This window comes from Mizuhopecten yessoensis, unplaced genomic scaffold, assembly GCF_002113885.1.
Source record: "Mizuhopecten yessoensis strain PY_sf001 unplaced genomic scaffold, ASM211388v2 scaffold11109, whole genome shotgun sequence".
Classification (NCBI taxonomy): domain Eukaryota; kingdom Metazoa; phylum Mollusca; class Bivalvia; order Pectinida; family Pectinidae; genus Mizuhopecten; species Mizuhopecten yessoensis.
This window is the reverse complement of record NW_018408884.1, coordinates 856810-883296: the sequence shown is the minus strand read 5'-3', so window position 1 is coordinate 883296 and position 26487 is coordinate 856810. Positions and strand designations below refer to the sequence as shown.

General features: G+C 39.6%; 1 protein-coding gene across 1 annotated transcript; it reads left to right on the top strand.

The window, feature by feature from the left end:
* The first annotated feature begins 435 nt into the window (after positions 1-435).
* LOC110465961 (GA-binding protein subunit beta-1-like) lies at positions 436-20736 on the top strand. Its single transcript, XM_021522177.1, has 12 exons — positions 436-516; positions 4140-4357; positions 5483-5680; positions 6139-6237; positions 6755-6829; positions 8280-8463; positions 9526-9603; positions 13051-13170; positions 15033-15139; positions 16332-16452; positions 18115-18194; positions 18802-20736. Exons 2-12 carry the CDS (start codon positions 4160-4162, stop codon positions 18967-18969), a joined length of 1428 nt encoding a protein of 475 aa, XP_021377852.1. The 5' UTR covers positions 436-516; positions 4140-4159; the 3' UTR covers positions 18970-20736.
* The last annotated feature ends 5751 nt before the right edge of the window (positions 20737-26487 follow it).

Here is a 26487-nt window from a genome sequence, read left to right as displayed (position 1 = left end):
GAAGTTAGTCAATAAGATGTGTTGATGTTTGTAAAGAAAGTTATGAACTTTTTTGTTAAGATAAATAACACGTTCTCTTTTTGGGTTTTTCTTCCAATAATGAACTTGTGGTCGAAACGTCAATCAACTGTACAAATGGGCGGGGTTAATTATTAACAGGAAGTAGGTTGAATGTGAAATATCGCAAAATATCGTTTAGCCCGCTATTTCCCGTTAGCCTCATCACAACCTAAGCTCGCTCAGTAAGTAGATCTCAACTATTTGATTCTCAGTGTAAGTTTGATTTTTTTGATGCCCTTTAGTATTTGAAGCTTATAATATCCGGATATGTCATTTAATTTGGACTCAAATGTAATTGTTGACGGATATAATCAATTCAAGGGAATTTTTACACTGCGAAATAATATCATATTATGTGAAAAGGCTTAAAGCGTTTCCGGACTACTTGTTTTATTTCCAACTTCCGGATGTCTTGGCTTTCAAACGGAGTTTCGTCCTAAAATCATATTCAAACGGGTAAAAATTGTTTATTTAGGCACATATTTTGATGTCCTACAATATTATTATAACGTTGCCATATCTGTTGTCTGAAGACTTAGCGGATGTTGATATCTTGTTGTCCTTTCCGCTCCGACCACATGCAACTTCCGCTGGTTTGTTGTTGACATTCATTGACACAGGCGCATGGCTACTGTAACTTATAGGCTCACTTTGTTCGGATCACCACATCGCCTCCTTCTTAATGAACACGTTGCAGATAAAGAAATTTTTAAATTTGTTAAAACCAGTCTTGTTCTATTGATCGAGTGCTGAGAGCTGCTTTATGCAAGCTGAAATAAGTAATCGACTGCTGCACCAGGCACCAGCAACTAGCAGGTTGGGGAAAACCACAACTTGCGTATAATACGCAAACTCGCCTATTTTACGTAAGTTGGAGTATGGATTTGTTATTAAAAAATAACACAAATCGCTTTAACAGTAACTTTTGCAAGATATTATTAAAAATCGCATTAATTTACGACAAGGTAAATAATATTTTGCTAAAAGATGTTTACTGAAAGCGTTGGCTACTAAAGAAACTTGATGTAACTTTACCAGAAGTATTGCATCTATTTTTGGTACTTTCCCACATGCAACTTAACTTTATTTTTGCATTTGTATTATGTTTCATGACTGAATAAATGCGTCTTGGACAAACAATTTGAAACAGTTAAGATTCAAGTGATTTTGGCTATTTTAAATAACAAATCCATACGCAAGTTAGTGTTTTTCCCCGACCTGACTAGCTAAGTGAAAGCATCGTTTTTTATTTGTTTTGTCGATTGTAAAAGCTCTCTAAACGAGCTTGTGTTTATCTTTGTAATCATATTGACGTTAAATTGACTTGACTTGATCGTTCTTAGGCCTACAGCAGGTTAGGTGTAAAAACATTTTGATGTATCTGATAAAAACTGCCTTGAATCTTGTGGCGCATGTACACGTCTTACTGAGTGATTTTGAAACAATAATATTGCACAAAAATATCACAATTTATCTATTTAAAAGGTAGTAATGTTATATATATATGTTGCGGAACTGGACTGGGTCAATCACGGCGACCAAATAGCTCAATTAGTAGAGCATCCGTCTAGAGTTTGGAGGGTCCCAGCTTCAAACCCAAGTCTGGCCATTCATTTTTCCTCTCCTGTTACATATATTAATGTACAAGTTGATGGAAAAGTGTATGTCCAGACCAGGGTTTGAATGCAGAACCCTTTGAACTTGAGATGGAGGTGGTAGAGCATCAGACTGGAGAGCCAAGGGTCACGGGTTTGAGCCCTAGCGGCGGCACTATCTTTATCACTAATCCTTGTCCTACTACAAATTGGTGCCGTTGACCCTCCCAGTTCAAGGTAGGAGAACCCTTGGTGGGGAGTCCAAGAACCTGGGTTGGTGTTTGAAAAAAGGAGGTTATATATAGTGTAAAAGATGTGCATTGAGAGCCAAGGGTTGCGGGTTAGAGACCTTGCGACGGTTCTATCTTTATCACTGTTCCTCGTCCTACTACACATATTTTATGCAAGCAATTACAACCTGCTTTTTGTCCAGAGATCATGAAAGCTGCATGTATAGACCTTGTGTGCCATCTTAGATCTACTTTATAATAAACTTTTATTTATTGAGGATACAAAACCTGTTTAGCAAAGCTAATCTTCCACAGGGTCCTCTGTTAGTAAAATTGGTCGTTCAATACAATTACAATAAAATTATCACAGAAGCACGAAATATATTCCGTGCTTAACCCATTATGGTTTTCATTAAAAGACAAATTGTCTAATTTACATATATGCTAATGTAGCAAAAGCTAAAAATTGACAGAATACACGCTAATATAGCGAAAATAAAACAAATCAAAGCTATATCTAAAAAGTATAATAGTAAAAATAAAAGACAATTAAACCGCATTCTTAATGTTCCCAATCATATTTTGTTTGAGTTTTGTCAAGGAGGAAGAGAGTCTTACTTCAACCGGTAAATTATTCCAAATCTGGCTCCCTTGTACCAAAAAGTGTTTGGAATAAAATGTGGTACGGTGTTTGAGTACCTTGACAGAGTTTTGGGATGCTGATCTAGTATATCTGTTGTTAGACAAATTAGATTGATTAGAAAGATATCCTGGAACTAGATTATTTATACATTTGTACACCATAACACCTCTTTTGAATTTCAAATATTTGCCAATTGGTAACCACCCTAATGAAGAAAACAGTTCTACTGATGGTGTATCAAATGGAGCATCCAACAGTAATCTTGCAGCTTGTTTCTTCGCTTTTGACAGTTTTTGTAGAAGATTTAAAGAGCATCCGCTTTCAGAACCTCTTAAGTCTCGGGTGATATATCATATTGGCAGATTTGAAACATACAGTCAAACCTGTATTAAGAGGCCTAGGCCACCCAAGGGACCAGCAGAAATTGGCTGCTTAAGACAAGTGGCTGCTAAAACCAGGCTCACCCGAAAATCACAACCAAGTTTTCATACATTATCCACAGGTTATAATGACATTTTCCCGGCATTATAGGCTGCTATGTTATTTTGACTTTTTCTCCCTTTATTAACAGGGGTACGATTTCATACTTGAATATAAATGCATAATCAATCAAATACAAAGGCGTTTTGGTGATAAATTTCTTGAAATGATGAATTTTTGTTTGGCTACACAGTGTTCCACATATAATTTGCGCTAGCAGACAACCACCAGTACTAGTACTGAAATCTACATGTATATCTACTTTAAATGAAATTCTGCATTGCGATGTATTCTGATCTATGTGGTTCAAATAATTTTCTAATGAAATGATATATCAGTATTTAGTTAATTCATCACTTATAAATAAATCACTCAATAAATCTAGAATTTGCAAGAATCTTTGAGCTTTCAACTTAGCGTAACGGTTTATTCACAGCACCCATGTGCCGTATGGAAAGGTTAACACTAATGTCCTGATCTCGCACAGCTACTACAAACCAAATAAAGATATAGAAATAAATCATGACATAGTAATGAAAAAAAATCTGATTCAGTGTCTGCGCTGTGAAATTTATCCTTTTGACATGATGTGTGCTTCGTTGATATAGATATAGTGACTGGCAGACCGGAAGCAGATCTGTTTTCCACATACAATATAGTGGCAAGTTTTTTCATCACATATCATATTAGGCCTGAGTAGCTTTGGATACAGTATGTACAGATACCAGAAAAGATCATACTTGTTTTGAAAATCACAAGCTGATTGAGTACACAAGGTGGGATTAATTGTTTTGTTTGTAAAACATTGTTGATGGGTCGGTAGGACCTGCCCCAATTTGCAAGCTGAAAATAGCTGTGTAAATAACTTGTCAATTCAACGTGTCAAACCTTACTTGTTTATGGTTTTTAATTACACATTGTAATTAGCTGTGCTTTATTGAGATGTGTTCTTGTTAATATACATTGTGGTCTTCTTGATGTCAATTTCTGGACAAAATGACCGCTGAATACAGGTCTCGGGCCAGAGTTTAGTGACCGCTGGCCGCATTAGACAGGTAGCTGCTTATTTCAGGTTCATTATATTGTATTTAAAAAAATCCCGAAATATAAATCTTGGTATATGTGTTTCAGGTAAGCCTATGTAGCGCTTGATGCAGGCTGTGAAGCAGATAAAGCAAGTTCTGGCACAGGAAGTCAACATCGTTTTACCCAAACGTGAAGGCTTCAAGAACACATCTGGAATGTCATTGGTCGATCTTGGCAAACGTCTGCTGGATGCAGCCAAGCGTGGCGAGACAGAGGAAGTTCGCACTCTCATGTCCAATGGGGCGCCCTTCACCACTGACTGGGTTGGTATATAGTCACAACAGCAAATATGTGTATGTTGTATAGTGTGCCTGCCACAACCTGTTTGTATAACCACAGATAATAATTTGTGAACCGCTTTGAGATGACCCACGAGCTAGCAAGTGATAAATCGGTTTATAACATCTTCAATTTTATAATTATCATTATTATTGTTTAAAGCTCACCTGGCAAGAATAGACAAGCCCATCAGGCATCAACCTTTTTGTTTAAACAACTTCTTCTGAATAAACAATATGCCTGAGGTGATGATATTTGGTTAATAGCATGCTGAGATGGAGGTCTAGAAGGTTTTTTTTCTTCTAATGAATGACCCCGACTTGCTTTCAAGGTCACAGAGGTCAAAAGTTTAAGGATATCTTTAAAGAAATTCTTCTAAATATTCACAAGGCCCAGGATGGTGATATTGCGCAAAGCATGCTGGGATAAAGGACTCCAATGTTTGTTCAAATGAATAACATTGACCTACTTTAATTTCAAGGTCATGGGGGTCAAATGTGTTAAATTCTTTAAGCAATTTTAACAAAAGGACCTACAGTGAAGATAATCTGGCCAGTAGCCTGCAGGGATGAAGGCCTGCAAGTTTGTTTATATAAATGACCTTGACCCATTTTCAAGGTCACAGAAGTCAGATGTTTAACCAATTCCTCCCTGAAGTCACATTTGAACCTGACCAAATCAAAGACTGGGCAAGTCAAGTTTTAAAATGTAGGGGTGAATGAGTTGAAAAAATCTTTAGAAAAGGTCTAGACTGGTTGTATTTACCATGTAACTTAATTCAGCTAGTTTAATTATTTAAACCTTGGTTACTATTGTGAGATTATTACCAGGGAAGCAATACAGGCCCATTTGGCATCTTGTTTGGTATTCCACATTTTGGAAACATGGAGGATATTATATATGCATTGTTCTCCCTTGAATAGGACGATCATGTATATATAAATATTGCATTAAGGAATTGTATGTCATAAGAAGGTGCACGTGTTGTTCACGTGAATCTTTTTTGTGAAATTTCATGGGGACTTTTCTGGGAAATAATACTGCATGTATTTTTGTTTGAACTTATTTTAATGAATGTGTGACTACGTTCCTGTTGCTCTGGTTGTCAGCTTGGTACGTCACCGCTCCACTTCGCCACACAGTTCGGCCACATAGAGACGGCAGAGATACTCCTGAGGGCAGGCATCAGTCGAGACGCGCGGACAAAGGTGGACCGTACTCCGCTGCATGTGGCCGCTCAGGAAGGTCATGTGGACATCGTGGAGCTCCTCATCCAGCATGCTGCCGACATCGATGCCAAAGACATGGTCAGGATCACATCACTTATATGACATTATTAGAAAATGATAAAGAAAAACGCATACCAAATGTTTAATTTTGATGCATTTTTTTTGAAAAATTCAAAACTTTTTCAAATTTAAAAAAAACAATTTATTTTTTCCAAATAACATGTAAATTGCATTGTTTCACAATTATGTATTAAAACACATATCCAGTGTCTTTTAATAGAAGTGTACGCAATTCACTCTCTGCATTTTAAATGAGTAGATTAATAAAAGATAGCTTGATGTTTTGTGTTGTATGATATCTAGATAGTATATAAAAGATAGTTTGATGTTTTGTTTTGTATGATATCTAGATAGTATATAAAAGATAGCTTGCTGATGTGTTTTGGGTAATTACTGAATAGAAAAATAAAAGATGGTTTAATAATCTGTCCAGTCTCATTGTACCTGTATCTTTCTTTTACTTCATTGTTTTGTAGTTAAAGATGACACCATTACACTGGGCGACAGAGAAAGGCCACCTTGGTGTGATTGAGTCACTTGTCAGACATGGGGCCGATACGAGTTGTGACAACAAGGTAGGTAACTCTAGGTCTTTGCTTCGGAAGGAAAATCCCTTTAGAGCATTGTAGAACATACTTAAGTAAAGGTTAGAGATACATTTGTTTTACAAGAAATATCTACTATCTATAAGTTAACTTACCAATGCACAAAAAATATATGAAAAAAGGTTGATTTTCTATTTCTAATATATCAAGTCTTAATGTCAGTTTAGTGTCATTTTATCAGATATGTGACCATCAAAGTCAACACAAAGATGCTTGTCATGAATTAGTGATTTTCACTTGTCACAAAAAAATTATAAGTGTCAAAAGGCTGAGTTTAATTTAGTTCTTTAAGAACATATTGATTATTGAACAGAAATCTCCGGAAAATATATTCAATGATGCACTACAATTGATAATGTATGTCCTTTTAATTCCCTTGGATTTCTGCTTTGATCAGCTACTTACCTGTAGTGTAGATGTTATTCTGGATGTGGCATATCTCTTTATTAATAATGTACATTTATTGTCACTTTAAACCCTGTTTTAGTTTGACAAAACCCCACTTGATATTGCTGTCTCCAATGGGCGATCGGACATAGCACAGATGTTACAGTTAGCACAGGTATGTGATACACAGGGAACATAGCACAGATGTTACAGTTAGCACAGGTATATGATACACAGGGAACATAGCACAGATGTTACAGTAAGCACAGGTATGTGATACACAGGGAACATAGCACATATGTTACAGTTAGCACAGGTATGTGATACACAGTGAACATAGCACAGATGTTACAGTTAGCACAGGTACGTGATACACAGGGAACATAGCACAGATGTTACAGTTGGCACAGGTATGTGATACACAGGGAACATAGCACAGATGTTACGGTTAGCACAGGTATGTGATACACGGGGAACATAGCACAAATGTTACAGTTAGCACAGGTATGTGATACACTGAGAACATAGCACAGATGTTACAGTTAGCACAGGTATATGATACACAGGGAACATAGCACAGATGTTACAGTTACCACAGGTATGTGATACACAGGGAACATAGCACAGGTGTTACAGTTAGCACAGGTATGTGATACACAGGGAGCATAGCACAGATGTTACAGTTAGCACAGGTATGTGGTACACAGGGAACATAGCACAGATGTTACAGTTACCACAGGTATGTGATACACAGGGAACATAGCACAGATGATACAGTTAGCACAGGTATGTGATACACAGGGAAGATAGCACAGATGTTACGGTTAGCACAGGTATGTGATACACGGGGAACATAGCACCGATGTTACAGTTAGCACAGGTATGTGATACACATGGAACATAGCACAGATGTTACAGTTAGCACAGGCATGTGATACACAGGGAACATAGCACAGATGTTACGGTCAGCACAGGTATGTGATACACGGGGAACATAGCACAAATGTTACAGTGAGCACAGGTATGTGATACACGGGGAACATAGCACAAATGTTACAGTGAGCACAGGTATGTGATACACGGGGAACATAGCACCGATGTTACAGTTAGCACAGGTATGTGATACACAGGGAGCATAGCACAGATGTTACAGTTAGCACAGGTATGTGGTACACAGGGAACATAGCACAGATGTTACAGTTAGCACAGGGATGTGATACACAGGGAACATAGCACAGATGTTACGGTTAGCACAGGTATGTGATACACAGGGAACATAGCACAGATGTTAAAGAAATTTTTATAAGTATTATTTTCTTACTGCCTGTCATCATTGTCATGTGATTGTTGCAAAATGTAACATAATACAAACAACAAGTCTTCGTGTTTACGAACTCTGAGGTCAGACTTTGTTTCTGTGCCATTTTGTTACCCAATTAAAAATATACTAGTAAGTTTTACACTTTCTCAAAATCTAAAATATACAGATGTTTAATATATATGTAGATGTCTACAGGGTTTAAAAGTCTGCTAAAAATTGACTTTTATTTAACAAACAAAAATTGAAACTTAAGTGTTTGAATTTCAATATTTTCCTCTGAATTTCCTTTGAACTGTTTTGATAGCATACAGAAATACAGGGTCTAGAGGAAGGAGAATCGGTCACCATAGAAACAACAGAGGTTGAGGCGGACGCCATAGAAACAGTTACCGTGACAACGTCTGACTCATTGCAGACAGAAGTTGGGCACAAAGATGTCCTCCCTGTGAATCTCTATCACAATATCGCCAAAACCACCAAAGAACCCAGTAAGTAAAGATGTCTCTGATTTTCTTTCCCCCCCCCCCCTCCCGACAAAGCCAGGGAGGGGATGGGATATAGGTACGTTTGTGTCTACGTATGTTCACTTTCTGTCATCACTAAATCAGCTTCATTCCTGCACAGATTTTGATGAAACTTTATATATTGGTCATTCAGGGTCAAAAGGTCAAGTTCAATGTCACCATTACTATTTATAGAATTTTTTTATCATTGCTCTAGCAAATTTATCCTGCTTGGATTTTTATCAAAATCATATGATGTTGTTCAAGTATCTTGAAGTATGACAATACCTCAAATGAGTTGGTATTTCTGTTTGGAGTTTTATAAAGCTTCATGTAGTGGTGAAGCGTGAGAAAACCTTGACCAATGTTCGTGATGTTGCTAAAGTGAGACGTACCAAGTGCACTATAAAATCTCGACCTACACACGAGGGGATTTGTATTGTTTGTGATGCCTTGTTCAGTTGGCATGTGATGTGTGAAAAATGAAAATGACTTGTGTGACTTTTCACTAGGGAAGACCTTAGATCGCCAGGTAAACAAATTTCTCAAGGTTAGGCCCGATGCAAATTATAGGTGGGAGATATGGATCAATATCACAAAATATCTGATAAATTGACTTACCAGTAGGTCCGAAGTTTTATCTTTGAGAAATTTGGGCCACTTATCTTTCACGAACACCATTTGATAATTGAATTTAATTACACAGTGATATCCTACAAATGGATACTTAACATAACAAGTCAAAAACCTGTTTCATTAGCCTTTTTTGATTGGTCTATTTTAGTGAACTGCAAAAGAACTACTGAGTAATAATTATTTATTAAAAATCTCTAAATATCAAAATGAATTTAGACCCCTCCACCTGAACAGGAGACAAAACCTATATTATAAATGAGAGAGTCCTTTTCTGTTCCATAGTTCAATCATGTTAAATCTTGAGAATAATGTAGGCTTGTCCACAGTACTATGTTTTGAAACAACACTTTTTTCTACTAAAATAAACACCTCTGTCTTTCTCCAAAAGCATGATTTGAATTGTTTTTTCAGAGAGTTCAGACAACTCTTCTGTCCTGGCAACATTAGCAGCACTGGCAGAAGCCACAGCGCCGGGAACAACCTCACAAGGTAGTATGGGGGTCCTCTCACAAATCAATATGGTGTGAGCTGTAGATAAGGGGGTCCTCTCACAAACCATTATAGTGCGAGATATAGATAAGGGGGTCCTCTCACAAACCATTATAGTGTGAGCTGTAGATAAAGGGGTCGTATCATAAACCAATATGGTGTGAGCTGTAGATAAGGGGTCGTATCATAAACCAATATAGTGTGAGCTGTAGATAAGGGGTCGTATCATCAACCAATATAGTGTGACCTGTATGTGGCACCCGGTTAGATTTGTTAATTCATTTTAATTCCTTATATTCCTAAAGATTCACTAAAATATATTGAGTCTTATTAGGATTACTTTGTCTTACAATGTGTCGTTGATTTTAATCCGTAATCCGCGCTCCGCATCCGCAATCGCTGTCGCCTAGTCTCGTGTGTTACTTTCGTTTTGAATGGGATGTATGAGAGTGTGACGTAATTGTGAATGTTGTATACCTGTTTGACCAGTGACAAACTGACCTCTGACACCTGTCGCATTGCGTGATATTTCCCGCTTCAATGTTTTCTTTGCTTCTCTGTCCTTTCTTTTCCATTCACTTCCTATCTGCTCCTGGTAGAGGCAACATCGCCATATATACATACTTACGAAATATACATACCTGGCAGATTATACTAGTGGATCCCCGGTACCACATACAGGGTAAGCTATTGGTCAAATACAATATATAAGCTATTGCTAAACTTAATATTTATGCTGATAAATATTAATGCTCCATAATTTATATTTATTGGGAATGCTATAACGTGCCGTAAATTGCTCATATATAATTATGGGTGTGGTTATTGACTAAGTGAACACTTTCCTTATTGAACACTGATTTTATACTTCGGGGTAGTCTACTGGTATTATAAGTATTATGTGAACCATATTCATATATAGTTTTCTAGGCTACTTTAAATAATTGTTTTATAAACCTTACGTCTTTTAAAGTATCGTACGTTACAACGTGAATTGTCCATATGTAAATGTATTGTTAGGCGAGTTCGTTTCTGTATATTGTCTCATGTGTGTTTTAATATTGTTACAGGGAAATAAATACCCACTAAATCAAAGATATATGGTATTCGTCATCTATTGCAAAAGAACCCAAACACCACATGTAGATAAGGGGTCGTATCATAAACCAATATAGTGTGACCTGTAGATAAGGGGTCGTATCACAAACCAATATAGTGTGAGCTGTAGATAAAGGGGTCGTATCATAAACCAATATAGTGTGAGCTGTAGATAAAGGGGTCGTATCATAAACCAATATAGTGTGAGCTGTAGATAAAGGGGTCGTATCATAAACCAATATAGTGTGAGCTGTAGATAAAGGGGTCGTATCATAAACCAATATAGTGTGAGCTGTAGATAAAGGGGTCGTATCATAAACCAATATAGTGTGAGCTGTAGATAAAGGGGTCGTATCATAAACCAATATAGTGTGAGCTGTAGATAAAGGGGTCGTATCATAAACCAATATAGTGTGAGCTGTAGATAAAGGGGTCGTATCATAAACCAATATAGTGTGAGCTGTAGATCAAGGGGTCGTATCACAAACCAATATAGTGTGAGCTGTAGATAAAGGGGTTGTATCATAAACCAACATCATGTTAGCTATGAGTTAACAAGTTTTATCACAATCTAACATGTTAGCTATGAGTTAACAAGTTTTATCACAATCTAACATGTTAGCCAAGACAGGTAAAGATTGAGCCTCTGGCTGATTTGACTTGTTTTTAAGGAAGATGAGATTATATGAGAAAAGATTGCCTCGAGGAACTAAAATTATACTTTCATGCCTCGCCATTTATTGAGGAGGTGAGGATATACAATGTTACCCATGTCTGTAGCCTCACCTCCTGTTCCATCCTGAGACATCATCATCACTAGCATCTTCATTTCTAAACTGACTTTTCTATCAAACTTTATACAAAGGTCAAGTATGAGAATACCACAAATGTGGTCATACTTCAGGGTTACGGTCAACAACAAGCTCACTAAGTCACTTTTATGTAGAAATTTGTCAACCAATTCAGCATCCTTGTTGCAACTTAATTTCTGAATGTAGTTTGATCAGACTAATATAAATATCAAGTATTCTTTATACAAATTTTCTTTTAATCTAAATCTGTTTGAGAAATCTTGAAAGAGTTCATCATTCAGAGTTCAAGAATTACTATTTATTGAAATTTGTCCAACAATGTCAATAATTTGTATGGTAGCTGGCCCTGGGACATTCACGTCTTACACATTCTATTTATATTATACTGAACCATTATCACTTGGATGGAACTAATGGATTTTATCATATTCTATATCTGGTTGGATTGCATGCAGAAAGACCTCCTGTACCCCTATGAGTAATGTCGTTGGTTTTTGTTTAGGTGTGAATAGTAATGACGCCCTGAGTTGGCTGGCATACCCTATGAGTAATGTTGTTGGTTTTTGTTTAGGTGTAAATAGTAATGACGCCCTGAGTTGGCTGGCGTACCCTATGAGTAATGTTGTTGGTTTTTGTTTAGGTGTAAATAGTAATGACGCCCTGAGTTGGCTGGCATACCCTATGAGTAATGTTGTTGGTTTTTGTTTAGGTGTGAATAGTAATGACGCCCTGAGTTGGCTGGCGTACCCTATGAGTAATGTTGTTGGTTTTTGTTTAGGTGTAAATAGTAATGACGCCCTGAGTTGGCTGGCATACCCTATGAGTAATGTTGTTGGTTTTTGTTTAGGTGTGAATAGTAATGACGCCCTGAGTTGGCTGGCGTACCCTATGAGTAATGTTGTTGGTTTTTGTTTAGGTGTGAATAGTAATGACGCCCTGAGTTGGCTGGCGTACCCTATGAGTAATGTTGTTGGTTTTTGTTTAGGTGTGAATAGTAATGACGCCCTGAGTTGGCTGGCGTACCCTATGAGTAATGTTGTTGGTTTTTGTTTAGGTGTGAATAGTAATGACGCCCTGAGTTGGCTGGCGTACCCTATGAGTAATGTCGTTGGTTTTTGTTTAGGTGTGAATAGTAATGACGCCCTGAGTTGGCTGGCGTACCCTATGAGTAATGTTGTTGGTTTTTGTTTAGGTGTGAATAGTAATGACGCCCTGAGTTGGCTGGCGTACCCTATGAGTAATGTCGTTGGTTTTTGTTTAGGTGTGAATAGTAATGACGCCCTGAGTTGGCTGGCGTACCCTATGAGTAATGTCGTTGGTTTTTGTTTAGGTGTGAATAGTAATGACGCCCTGAGTTGGCTGGCGTACCCTATGAGTAATGTTGTTGGTTTTTGTTTAGGTGTGAATAGTAATGACGCCCTGAGTTGGCTGGCGTACCCTATGAGTAATGTCGTTGGTTTTTGTTTAGGTGTGAATAGTAATGACGCCCTGAGTTGGCTGGCGTACCCTATGAGTAATGTTGTTGGTTTTTGTTTAGGTGTGAATAGTAATGACGCCCTGAGTTGGCTGGAGAGTCAGGGTATCACCATGATCACTACATCTGAGGGAGGAATGATCACCTCTGCTGTGGAGAGCGGACAAACAATCACACTCACAGGTAATTACAGGCAAATCTGTCCCTGAACAGGTAATTACAGGCAAATCAGTCCCTGAACAGGTAATTACAGGCAAATCAGTCCCTGAACAGGTAATTACAGGCAAATCAGTCCCTGAACAGGTAATTACAGGCAAATCAGTCCCTGAACAGGTAATTACAGGCAAATCAGTCCCTGAACAGGTAATTACAGGCAAATCAGTCCCTGAACAGGTAATTACAGGCAAATCAGTCCCTGAACAGGTAATTACAGGCAAATCAGTCCCTGAACAGGTAATTACAGGCAAATCAGTCCCTGAACAGGTAATTACAGGCAAATCAGTCCCTGAACAGGTAATTACAGGCAAATCAGTCCCTGAACAGGTAATTACAGGCAAATCAGTCCCTGAACAGGTAATTATAAGGCAAATCAGTCCCTGAACAGGGAATTACAGGCAAATCAGTCCCTGAACAGGGAACTACACTGTTTTGCAAGAAAGTCATTTTGCCTTTGTTTGAAAGGTGTATGTAACATTTACAAATAAAACGGTCCTATTTATATTCTCTCTAGGGCTAATACATATAGATAAATGATGGAAGTGTAACCAGTTGTTGTCTAAACCTCACAACAAAGGAAATGACAGTTATAACCATCCTAGTCCGTAGCCACTGTAGCTGTTTTATAGATGTCTAACCTCACAACAAAGGAAATGACAGTTATAACCATCCTAGTCGATGGCCACTGTAGCTGTTTTATAGATGTCTAACCTCACAACAAAGGAAATGACAGTTATAGCCTTCCTAGTCGATAGCCACTGTAGCTGTTTTATAGATGGCTAACCTCACAACAAAGGAAATGACAGTTATAGCCTTCCTAGTCGATAGCCACTGTAGCTGTTGTATAGATGTCTAGCCTCAAAACAAAGGAAATGACAGTTATAACCATCCTAGTCAATGGCCCCTGTAGCTGTTGTATAGATGTCTAGCCTCACAACAAAGGAAATGAACGTTATAACCATCCTAGTCGATGGCCACTGTAGCTGTTGTATAGATGTCTAGCCTCACAACAAAGGAAATGACAGTTATACCCATCCTAGTCGATAGCCACTGTAGCTGTGTTATAGATGTCTAACCTCACAACAAAGGAAATGACAGTTATAACCATCCTGGTCAATGGCCACTGTAGCTGTTGTATAGATGTCTAACCTCACAACAAAGGAAATGACAGTTATAACCATCCTAGTCGATAGCCACTGTAGCTGTTGTATAGATGTCTAACCTCACAACAAAGGAAATGACAGTTATAACCATCCTAGTCGATAGCATGTTTTGAATACTTTTGAAAATAAAATAAACTGGTTACTTAATAATAAATAGTTGTAAAGAGAAAGTACAATGTGACTGAAGAAAGGACTTGCATCCCAACTGTACAGTGTGGTAACCATGTCAAATACCTGATATCTTTAGGATCTTACATGAGTTTCCATTTCATGTGAGATTTATAAAATGAGTCGAAGAATTTTTCAATTCAGCCAAAGTCTGGCAAGCTAAAATGAAAAATTTGTGACGAGTTTCATAAATTTCATATGAAATGAAAACGAGTGTAAGATCCTTTTCACACAATCAAGATTTGTGGCATTCATTCGTGTAAAATGACAATTTTCATGCATCCTTGAAATGTCAAACCGCCATTTTGAATCAAGTGTTTAAGTCTATGACGTCATATATTTGTCCTAGGTGTGACGTCACAATTGAAACAATTGAAATTTATATCCAATCACAGTGCTTAAAATTCATATATTACATGGGTTAATACGCAAACAACTTTGACATGGGTATATTCACTGGATAACCCAGTACATTATGTGATAAACCTGTTTATACAGAGGCTGGGAAGATTGCTTTGAATCTAATCAAACAACAAGGTCTCCAGGAAGCTGAATCAACAGAAATAATAGAAGAGGAAACTGTAGGGCTGGAAACAGAACAACAGGTGAGGCTTGTCTCCTTGTAGTTATGGTAGAGTGTCCCAATACTTTTCTACTGTGTACAGACCTTGTAGTAAGGGTAGAGTGTCCCAATACTTTTCTACTGTGTACAGACCCGGTAGTTATGGTAGAGTGTCCCAATACTTTTCTACTGTGTACAGACCTTGTAGTTATGGTAGAGTGTCCCAATACTTGTCTACTGTGTACAGACCTTGAAGTTATGGTAGAGTGTCCAAATACTTTTCTACTGTGTACAGACCTTGTAGTTATGGTAGAGTGTCCCAATACTTTTCTCCTGTGTACAGACCTTGTAGTTATGGTAGAGTGACCCAATACTTTTCTACTGTGTACAGACCTTGTGGTTATGGTAGAGTGTCCCAATACTTTTCTACTGCGTACAGACCCGGTAGTTATGGTAGAGTGTCCCAATACTTTTCAACTGTGTACAGACCTTGTAGTTATGGTAGAGTGCCCAAATCCTTTTCTACTGTGTACAGACCTGTTAGTTATGGTAGAGTGTCCCCAATACTTTTCTTCTGTGTACAGACCTTGTAGTTATGGTAGAGTGTCTCAATACTTTTCTACTGTGTACAGACCTTGTAGTTATGGTAGAGTGCCCAAATACTTTTCTACTGTGTACAGACCTGTTAGTTATGGTAGAGTGTCCCCAATACTTTTCTTCTGTGTACAGACCTGGTAGTTATGGTAGAGTGTCCCAATACTTTTCTGTGTACAGACCTTGTAGTTATTGTAGAGTGTCCCAATACTTTTCTTCTGTGTACAGACCTGGTAGTTATGGTAGAGTGTCCCAATACTTTTCTACTGTGTACAGACCTTGTAGTTATGGTAGAGTGTCCCAATACTTTTCTACTGTGTACATACCTTGTAGTTATGGTAGAGTGTCACAATACTTTTCTACTGTGTACAGACCTGTTAGTTATGGTAGAGTGTCCCAATACTTTTCTACTGTGTACAGACCTGGTAGTTATGGTAGAGTGTCCCAATACTTTTCTACTGTGTACAGACCTGGTAGTTATGGTAGAGTGTCCCAATACTTTTCTACTGTGTACAGACCTTGTAGTTATGGTAGAGTGTCCCAATACTTTTCTACAGGTACATAATGTATTTCTAAATGCAGCTGATTTTTACTTGATAAAGTAATCTTTTTATTTTTCGTGTTTTGATTGGATTTTTCAGAAAGTTATAACCATAGTAGCTGGTCACGACCAATCAGAGCTGACTGCTGAGGAGACGACGGTGCTAGAGGAGATTACAGGTGGAGGAGCAGGGGACGCAACTCTTACTGTCGACACCACAGGTAAGTAGATAGCCAGATAAAACAGAGGCCCGGTATACACAGGTAATCCTGTATGAAATGTTCAGTCACAGTACAGAGGCCCGGTATACACAGGTAATCTGGTATGAAATGTTCAGTCACAGTACAGAGGTCCGGTATACACAGGTAATCCTGTATGAAATGTTCAGTCACAGTACAGAGGCCTGGGATACACAGTTAATCCTGTATGAAATGTTCAGTCACAGAACAGAGGCCAGGTATACACAGTTAATCCTGTATGAAATGTTCAGTCACACTACAGAGGCCCAGTATACACAGTTAATCCTGTATGAAATGTTTAGTCACAGTACAGAGGCCTGGTATACACAGTTAATCCTGTATGAAATGTTCTGTCACAGTACAGAGGCCCGGTATACACAGGTAAACCTGTATGAAATGTTCAGTCACAGTACAGTGGCCAGGTATACACAGTTAATACTGTATGAAATGTTCAGTCACAGTACAGAGGCCCGGTATACACAGTTAAACCGGTATGAAATGTTCAGTCACAGTACAGAGGCCCGGTATACACAGTTAAACCTGTATGAAATGTTCAGTCACAGTACAGAGGCCCGGTATACAGAGTTAATCCTGTATGAAATGTTCAGTCACTGTACAGAGTCCTGGTATACACAGGTAATCCTGTATGAAATGTTCAGTCACAGTACAGAGGCCCGGTATACACAGTTAATCCTGTATGAAATGTTCAGTCACAGTACAGAGGCCCAGTATACCCAGGTAATCCTGTATGAAATGTTCAGTCACAGTACAGTGGCCAGGTATACACAGTTAATCCTGTATGAAATCTTCAGTCACAGTACAGAGGCCCGGTATACACAGTTAAACCTGTATGAAATGTTCAGTCACAGTACAGAGGCCCGGTATACACAGTTAATCTGGTATGAAATGTTTAGTCACAGTACAGAGGCCTGGTATACACAGTTAATCCTGTGTGAAATGTTCTGTCACAGTACAGAGGCCAGGTATACACAGTTAATCCTGTATGAAATGTTCAGTCACAGTACAGTGGCCAGGTATACACAGTTAATCCTGTATGAAATGTTCAGTCACAGTACAGAGGCCCGGTATACACAGGTAATCCTGTATGAAATGTTCAGTCACAGTACAGTGGCCAGGTATACACAGTTAGTCCTGTATGAAATGTTCAGTCACAGTACAGAGGCCTGGTATACACAGTTAATCCTGTATGAAATGTTCAGTCACAGTACAGAGGCCCGGTATACACAGTTAATGCTGTGTGAAATGTTCAGTCACTGTACAGAGGCCTGGTATACACCGGTAATCCTGTATGAAATGTTCAGTCACGGAAGACCACACAAATAACCAATAAGATAAGTGATAGCGCTTTTGATTATTTCTCAAGAAAAAAACATCAACCTTCATACATATAAAAATGAAAATCAAATAAATGTGTTGAAATATAAAGGATTGGCTCCCTTGTGTTTTGAGCCCTATGATTTCAAATTTTCTTCTGTCCAAATATCATATATGAAAGCATTTAGTGAAAAAAAACAGTGATTCCTCCATTGAAACTTTCACAACATTTTAATTTTAAAGGATTCCCCCCCCCATCCCCCCAACCCACTTGTTGATAATACTGAAGACATTATTGTTTGTTTACAGAGGAGCCCCCAGCTAAACGTCAGCGGACGGACGAGGGGGAGGGGGACTCGGCATCGGTTGACATACAGAAACTCCTGGAGGTAAGTCATACACAACAAAATCATTGATCATTGTTGGGTCAGAGGTCAAACCTACCTGGGGTGAAGCACTAGATAACTTACTCAATTAAAAGAATAGCAGCTTTGAAACCTATGTATGCCAGACATGTAGAATGTTCCTGCCCTGATTGGATTTTATTGCTGATAATCAACTGGTGAAGAATTAAAGGTTTTTGTCGACCATTTGTTGGCCAAGTGACTTCTCCTGTGTTGATGAGCTGTTAACCATGTAGTAATAATAATAATGATAAGTTTTCAAACATACCTAAGCCCTATTCTGTAAATCTATTGCCTACAAAGAAAAGCTGGTGCTTGTCCTAATTGGTATGACCACAGACACCAGTTGGTTACCTTTAAATGTTCAGCATTAGAGAGGTACATAGAGAGATACTGATGGGTGTTTTATCGTCATCGTTATTCAGCAGGAATATAATAAACAGGTCTTTTCTTTTATCTCTGTTTATTCATGGTGTTAATATTCACTGGGTGTTTAATTTCGCACTATCTTTGGTGATCGTGAATGTAGCGAAATTAAAACCCCCACAAAAAATGAGCAACTATACAGTATTTACTTATTTGATGATTACAGAACAAAGAGAGTCTGGAGAGCCTAGATAAGGACGCTCTACGTAAACAACTGGAGGAGATCCAGAAACAGGCGGAGAACTACAAACAGCAGCTCAAACAGAAGGAGGAAGAGGCGGAGGAATACAAGAAAAAACTCAACCAATTCGGAACCACCAAGGAGACACCTTGAAGCAGGGATATTGACAGGAGAGCGTTGTTCTTAACTTGTAAAGGGACATCATCCATATCTCATGTCGTTGTGCTGATGAGGACAGTCCTGCCCATGTGTTGTGATATTTCTGTAGTTTGGAATCTCACTCAAGAGAACTGTGGAGGAAAATCAAGTTTCCAGGTGTACTCAAATTTACCTCAAACAATATGAGCGACTAATAACTTGAATATATAAGTTTTGTTAAATTGAGCGACAGATGACTTAAATGGGTTAACAACTTGAGGGACAGATGAGTTAGATAACTTGACAGGGAGGTGGTGATTCTTGAAAGAGATTCCAGCTACTAATACCAGACTAATGAGTGTGTTACCAATAGTCTAAGGGGAGATAACTGGACATCAATCAGTGATCGGGGCTGTTGTATTAAAAAATCCAGTGAGTAAGGCCCCTTTTGCATATGCGGTTCAACCGGTTGAAACAGTTGAACCTGAAAGAAAACAACAGGCGCAGATCTGAACCGAGGCTGACCTCGGGAGTATTCAGCATGTGTAGACTGAGGGGTACAGATGTGCCTGACCGAAACTAAAATGCTGACTATTGCTAGATTGCATTATTTCTTTTTAAAACAAGGTCAATCCACATGTGGATTTTAAGATACATTATATGATTAAGTGGACGCGTTAAAGAAGAATATGATATTCTCAATATATTGTTATTTATTTACCATAACTGTATTTTTAGCTCTGTCTATAGTTCGGGCCAAGTTTGTTCGTTTATCATGGAATATTTCTGTGCCACCTGAACCGTTTCAACTGGGATACGCAAACGCGAACTTACGTAGAAATAGTCAAAGGGGAGATAACTTGATGTAGCTCATGATTAGGAGTAATGGGAGGGGATATTCAAAGGGGAGATAACTTGACGTAGCTCATGATTAGGAGTAATGGGAGGGGATAGTCAAAGGGGAGATAACTTGACGTAGCTCATGGTTAGGAGTAATGGGAGGGGATAGTCAAAGGGGAGACAACTTGACGTAGCTCATGATTAGGAGTGATTGGAGGGGATAGTCAAAGGGGAGATAACTTGACGTAGCTCATGATTAGGAGTAATGGGAGGGGATATTCAAAGGGGAGATAACTTGACGTAGCTCATGGTTAGGAGTAATGGGAGGGGATAGTCAAAGGGGAGACAACTTAACGTAGCTCATGATTAGGAGTGATTGGAGGGGATAGTCAATGGGGAGATAACTTGACGTAGCTCATGATTAGGAGTAATGGGAGGGGGGAGTTAGAAGGTTACTGATAGTTTATGTTTATATTGGTTAACGACATCATTGTTACCAAAGGAAATCTTACAGTATGTGTTTATACGTAACACGGTGGGCGAGTCATGTGAACATTTGATAGGCAAGCTATCAAAACTTTAAGCGTAATAGAAAGTGTTGTCAGAAATATTAAGGAGAATGAATCTTTGGATGAAAGCAGGCAAATATAACCTGTATGGTGATCAACGGAGATAATTTGGTGTGAAGTAGTATTGGTGTAAAAGTTTGTGTTTCTGTGTGTGAATAGAGGAACAAATGTGTGAAAGAAAAAGTGGAGAGGAGTGTTGTGTCCAGTGTCCGGACGTGTGAGAAGGAGAGACAGAATGTATAAATGTATGTATCAGGAAATTATGCAGAAAATTACAAGTTATGATAGTACATTTCTAAACATGATTATAATAATAATAATTTGAGGTTCTTATATACCGCTTTATCACAACCCAGTTCGTAGGTCATCTCAAAGCGGTTCACAAATTATTATCTGTGGTTATAGGGCCTTTGCAACCAGCCAATATCTTTCTCAACACCCTGGGGAGTATACAGCCGGTGCTGCCATTTCGGCGCTCACAGCTTGCATTCCACAATTCTAGCACACTACCCAACCACATACTCATTTACAGCTGAGTAGACTGGAACAAGCGGAATAAAGTATCTTGCCTCCATAATCAGTATTTCAGTTAAACTACTTTTTATCTATATCAATGACTGTCACACCTCATTGATTAGCATGGATAAATAAGTAACTCACTCCTCTAGAATTAATCTATGAAGCTTTAAACTAAAGTTAACAATTTCAAAAGAATTACTAATCATCACTGAGTCATCACTACACTTTACAAGTGTGCTGTTACAAGAGACTGACCATCTTAAAAAACCCCGAAATAATCTCCAGTAATGTCAATAGTTAAATATGACATTTTTTCAGTTACATAGTTATTTTCATTCCTACATACCCAGACTGACGAAAGGATAATAATCAAAAACCAAGTGTTTACCCAATTTTCAAAGCTGTTATGTAGTACTTACATATTAAAAACAAGTTTGTAAAGTGTTGACTTTGCCTGTTTACTTACCAGTACAGTTAAACCTTGTATTTTGAAACCACCTTAAGCAGGTCCATAAAGTGACTTAGGGACCCGCATACCACGGCCCAAAACTGTAGCTATGAGTTGGAACTTTCTTTCCAGCATTTCTGAATAGAAAACCATACTTTGTGGATCTTTTTAAGGAACAAAATGAAGATGAAATACTGAAATCAAGAAATGTGTTTCTAGTGTAAGAATGCAACTGAGCTAGACTGAGATTCCAACCTCAGATTATCATACTGTAGCTCTAACTACCAACAGAGCTACCTGGTCGACGGTAGTAACCTGGCTCATCGTGTCCCCTAAATTTAATTAAGGAGGTATGCTCGAAAAACTACAGTGGAACTCTCTAGTGTTTTGTCAGCAGTGGAACAGGGATCCTTAATACAGGTTCATATAACGGTGAAATTCACTACCAGTGGCCTCTTACTACAGGCCCAAATTGTCTCAAATTGTCTTAAGTTTTGTCTTGACCAATCACAGATAACGTCATAAAAGTAACGTCACGCGTGATTGACTAAGCAAAAACTAAGGTCTTAGATTGTTTCATGATCCCGGGGCTAGGTCTGAACAGGGGTAGTCTCTTGGGCCCTGTGGTGGGTACAGAAATGATACTTTCATTTCGTGTTGATCCCAGGGCCAGGTCTCAACAGGGGTAGTCTCTTGGGCGCTGTGGTGGGTACAGAAAGGATACTTTCATCTCGTGTTGAATTCACACTTTTGTTGAAGGACAGAAGTTAAATGACAAAAAGATCCTTTACACAGCAATAAGATATGCCACACACCCATGTATTGAGAGTTGAGTGGAGTGTGGTTGTATCTCTCCTCCTTACATCAATATAGAGATATGCCCTTACCACACTCAACCCTACAAGTTTGTACAGGTAATAACATCTGTACAGGTTAAAACAGAGCAGTGCTTAGGGAGGTACTTTGTTGTAGTGCTTTTTCTGGACTACTGGATATGGAACTTTTATAACATGTTTCAGTGTATCACTTCCTAGATGCGGCTCCTGATCAACAGTGGTTCAGATACCGGACACATCTGTCTTGTGGAGTCCTTAGATTCCCCTGTTTATTTTTAAAAGAAATGGTATGCTAATTTGTCTTTTAAGATGAAATGAGATGTAAACTTGCTGAACTTGATAACATTGCGTCTGCCTTGGTTTGAAATGTGTGTGACCAGACCTGTGTACACGGTTAAGAAATATGTGTGACCAGACCCGTGTACACTGTTGAGGAATGTGTGTGACTAGACCTGTGTACACGGTTGAGGAGTGTGTGTGACCAGACATGTGTACATGGTTGAGGAATGTGTGTGACCAGACCTGTGTACACGGTTGAGGAATGTGTGTGACCAGACCTGTGTACATGGTTGAGGAGTGTGTGTGACCAGACCTGTGTACACGGTTGAGGAGTGTGTGTGACCAGACCTGTGTACATGGTTGAGGAGTGTGTGTGACCAGACCTGTGTACACGGTTGAGGAGTGTGTGTGACCAGACCTGTGTACATGGTTGAGGAGTGTGTGTGACCAGACCTGTGTACACGGTTGAGGAGTGTGTGTGACCAGACCTGTGTACATGGTTGAGGAGTGTGTGTGACCAGACCTGTGTACACGGTTGAGGAGTGTGTGTGACCAGACCTGTGTACATGGTTGAGGAGTGTGTGTGACCAGACCTGTGTACACGGTTGAGGAGTGTGTGTGACCAGACCTGTGTACATGGTTGAGGAATGTGTGTGACCAGACCTGTGTACACGGTTGAGGAATGTGTGTGACCAGACCTGTGTACACGGTTGAGGAGTGTGTGTGACCAGACCTGTGTACACGGTTGAGGAGTGTGTGTGACCAGACCTGTGTACACGGTTGAGGAGTGTGTGTGACCAGACCTGTGTACACGGTTGAGGAGTGTGTGTGACCAGACCTGTGTACACGGTTGAGGAGTGTGTGTGACCAGACCTGTGTACACGGTTGAGGAGTGTGTGTGACCAGACCTGTGTACACGGTTGAGGAGTGTGTGTGACCAGACCTGTGTACACGGTTGAGGAGTGTGTGTGACCAGACCTGTGTACACGGTTGAGGAGTGTGTGTGACCAGACCTGTGTACACGGTTGAGGAGTGTGTGTGACCAGACCTGTGTACACGGTTGAGGAGTGTGTGTGACCAGACCTGTGTACACGGTTGAGGAGTGTGTGTGACCAGACCTGTGTACACGGTTGAGGAGTGTGTGTGACCAGACCTGTGTACACGGTTGAGGAGTGTGTGTGACCAGACCTGTGTACACGGTTGAGGAGTGTGTGTGACCAGACCTGTGTACACGGTTGAGGAGTGTGTGTGACCAGACCTGTGTACACGGTTGAGGAGTGTGTGTGACCAGACCTGTGTACACGGTTGAGGAGTGTGTGTGACCAGACCTGTGTACACGGTTGAGGAGTGTGTGTGACCAGACCTGTGTACACGGTTGAGGAATGTGTGTGACCAGACCTGTGTACACGGTTGAGGAGTGTGTGTGACCAGACCTGTGTACACGGTTGAGGAGTGTGTGTGACCAGACCTGTGTACACGGTTGAGGAGTGTGTGTGACCAGACCTGTGTACACGGTTGAGGAGTGTGTGTGACCAGACCTGTGTACACGGTTGAGGAGTGTGTGTGACCAGACCTGTGTACACGGTTGAGGAGTGTGTGTGACCAGACCTGTGTACACGGTTGAGGAGTGTGTGTGACCAGACCTGTGTACACGGTTGAGGAGTGTGTGTGACCAGACCTGTGTACACGGTTGAGGAGTGTGTGTGACCAGACCTGTGTACACGGTTGAGGAGTGTGTGTGACCAGACCTGTGTACACGGTTGAGGAGTGTGTGTGACCAGACCTGTGTACACGGTTGAGGAGTGTGTGTGACCAGACCTGTGTACACGGTTGAGGAGTGTGTGTGACCAGACCTGTGTACACGGTTGAGGAGTGTGTGTGACCAGACCTGTGTACACGGTTGAGGAGTGTGTGTGACCAGACCTGTGTACACGGTTGAGGAGTGTGTGTGACCAGACCTGTGTACACGGTTGAGGAGTGTGTGTGACCAGACCTGTGTACACGGTTGAGGAGTGTGTGTGACCAGACCTGTGTACACGGTTGAGGAGTGTGTGTGACCAGACCCGTGTACACGGTTGAGGAATGTGTGTGACCAGACCCGTGTACACGGTTGAGGAGTGTGTGTGACCAGACCCGTGTACATGGTTGAGGAGTGTGTGTGACCAGACCTGTGTACACGGTTGAGATGTGTGTGTGACTTTTGTCAGTATGAAACATGTCTTGATATGTGACCTTTGTCACTTGTATATATGTAGTTATAACAGAAAAGTATGTTGTTTTTCCGATGCAATTAATTGTGCTTTAAATTATATTTTACCTTTTAAAGAGAAATGAAGTATTTCAACATAAACCGATGGTGTTCTTGTTCTATTTTACAGAATACTGAAGATTGTTTTGTGCTCTTTGTATTTTTTCGCCTGTGAACGTGACCTATAGGTATTGATCCATCAGTGTTGGCATCGCCCAATGGATTATCTGCATGAAGTTTTCTGGGCAATAACTCTCAAAGGAGTACTTTGATTTTCATGAAACTTCCCAAAAAATAATTATAGCATTAATCCATGCATAAATTCGACCTCTAGACTGGTCTGAAATTAAATATAGCTGCCGGTGGCCATCTTGGATTTCGATTTCAACAACTGAGGTGTGTGATAACTCTAAAAAGATTGATTTAATTTTCATGAAAAATTCTACAAGAGCTTGCACAGGTTTGTTTTTGACACAGACCTGACGTTCAGTATGGCCTGAGGTGGTTTCTATTTGATAACTATAAAAGAACAGATTGATTTTGAAATTCAATAATACCACCAGTGGCCATTTGAAGTGGTTTCCATGCAATAACCTTTGCAGAATTGTTTTTGTTTTCATAAAATTTTCCACACCTAACTATGGTATCAATTATCCACTCAAGTTGATTTTGAACCAGTTATGAAATCAACATGGCCTCAATAGCCAATTTGATTTTTTTTTTCTCTCAAAAGTTACATGGCTTTTGTGCGATAACATATGAAGTAATGCTTTGATATTTATGCAACAACCGACACATGTCTATTGTATCAATTATCACTCAAGTTTGATTTTGACACAAATCTGAAAATTAGCAGGGGGTGGGGGTGGGGGGGGGCGGCAGGTGACACACCATCTTCGATTCCATGGCATTCTTGTTCAATTCACAAACTGACCTTGAACTATTTCTAGACTCGTACATCCAGGTCGGTCTTGTGATATGTTTTACGATTGTTGCTCAACATAATCTCATCTACACTGTTCTGTCAATCAGTTGACCTTTACACAATGTTGAATCAACAGTTTTAGCTTATGCCATACCGCAGCGTCTGTCGTCCGTCTGTCAACTTTTCCTAAAAATCGCTACTAATCATGAATAACTGAGCAGATTTTGACCAAATTTAGTCAGAAGCATCCTTGGAGGAAGGGGAACCAACTTTGTATACACCGTGGGTCTGTTCCCCCTGGGGGCTGAGGGGCCGGGCCCAGTAAGGGAAATATAGCAAATTCTTTAAAATCCTTCTTCTTCTGTAGGAATGAAAGGATTTGTTCCATATTTGGTCTAAAGCATCCTTGGGTAAAGGGGAACCAATTTTGTATACACCGAGGGTCTGGCCCCCCAGGGGCCTGAGTGGAGGGGCCCAATAGGGGAAACATAGCAAATTATTCTTTAAAATCCTTCTTCTTCTGTAGGAATGAAAGGATTTGGTCTGAAGGATTCTTGGGAGAAAGGGGAACCAATTTTGTATAAATGGTGGGTCTGGCCTCCCAGGGGCCTGAGGGGTGGGGCCCAATAGGGGAAACATAGCAAATTATTCTTTAAAATCCTTCTTCATCTGTAGGAATGAAAGGATTTGGTCCATATTTGGTGTGGAGCATTCTTGGGTAAAGAGGAACCAATTTTGTTTAAACGTTGGGTGTGGCCCCCCTGGGACCTGAGGGGCAGGGTCCAATAGGGGAAATAGAGGTAAAACCTTTATAATCTCTTCTACCATAGGGATTAAGGGATTTTATCCTAATTTAGTCTGGAGCATCC

What these genes read in the sequence shown, in the direction of transcription:
- LOC110465961 (XM_021522177.1), top strand. Translation starts at nt 4,160, where the DNA reads ATGCAGGCTGTGAAGCAGATAAAGCAAGTTCTGGCACAGGAAGTCAAC. An exon ending in GGCTGGAAACAGAACAACAG is followed by an intron (nt 15,140 to 16,331) that starts GTGAGGCTTGTC and finishes TGGATTTTTCAG; the next exon opens with AAAGTTATAACCATAGTAGC. An exon ending in ACATACAGAAACTCCTGGAG is followed by an intron (nt 18,195 to 18,801) that starts GTAAGTCATACA and finishes TGATGATTACAG; the next exon opens with AACAAAGAGAGTCTGGAGAG.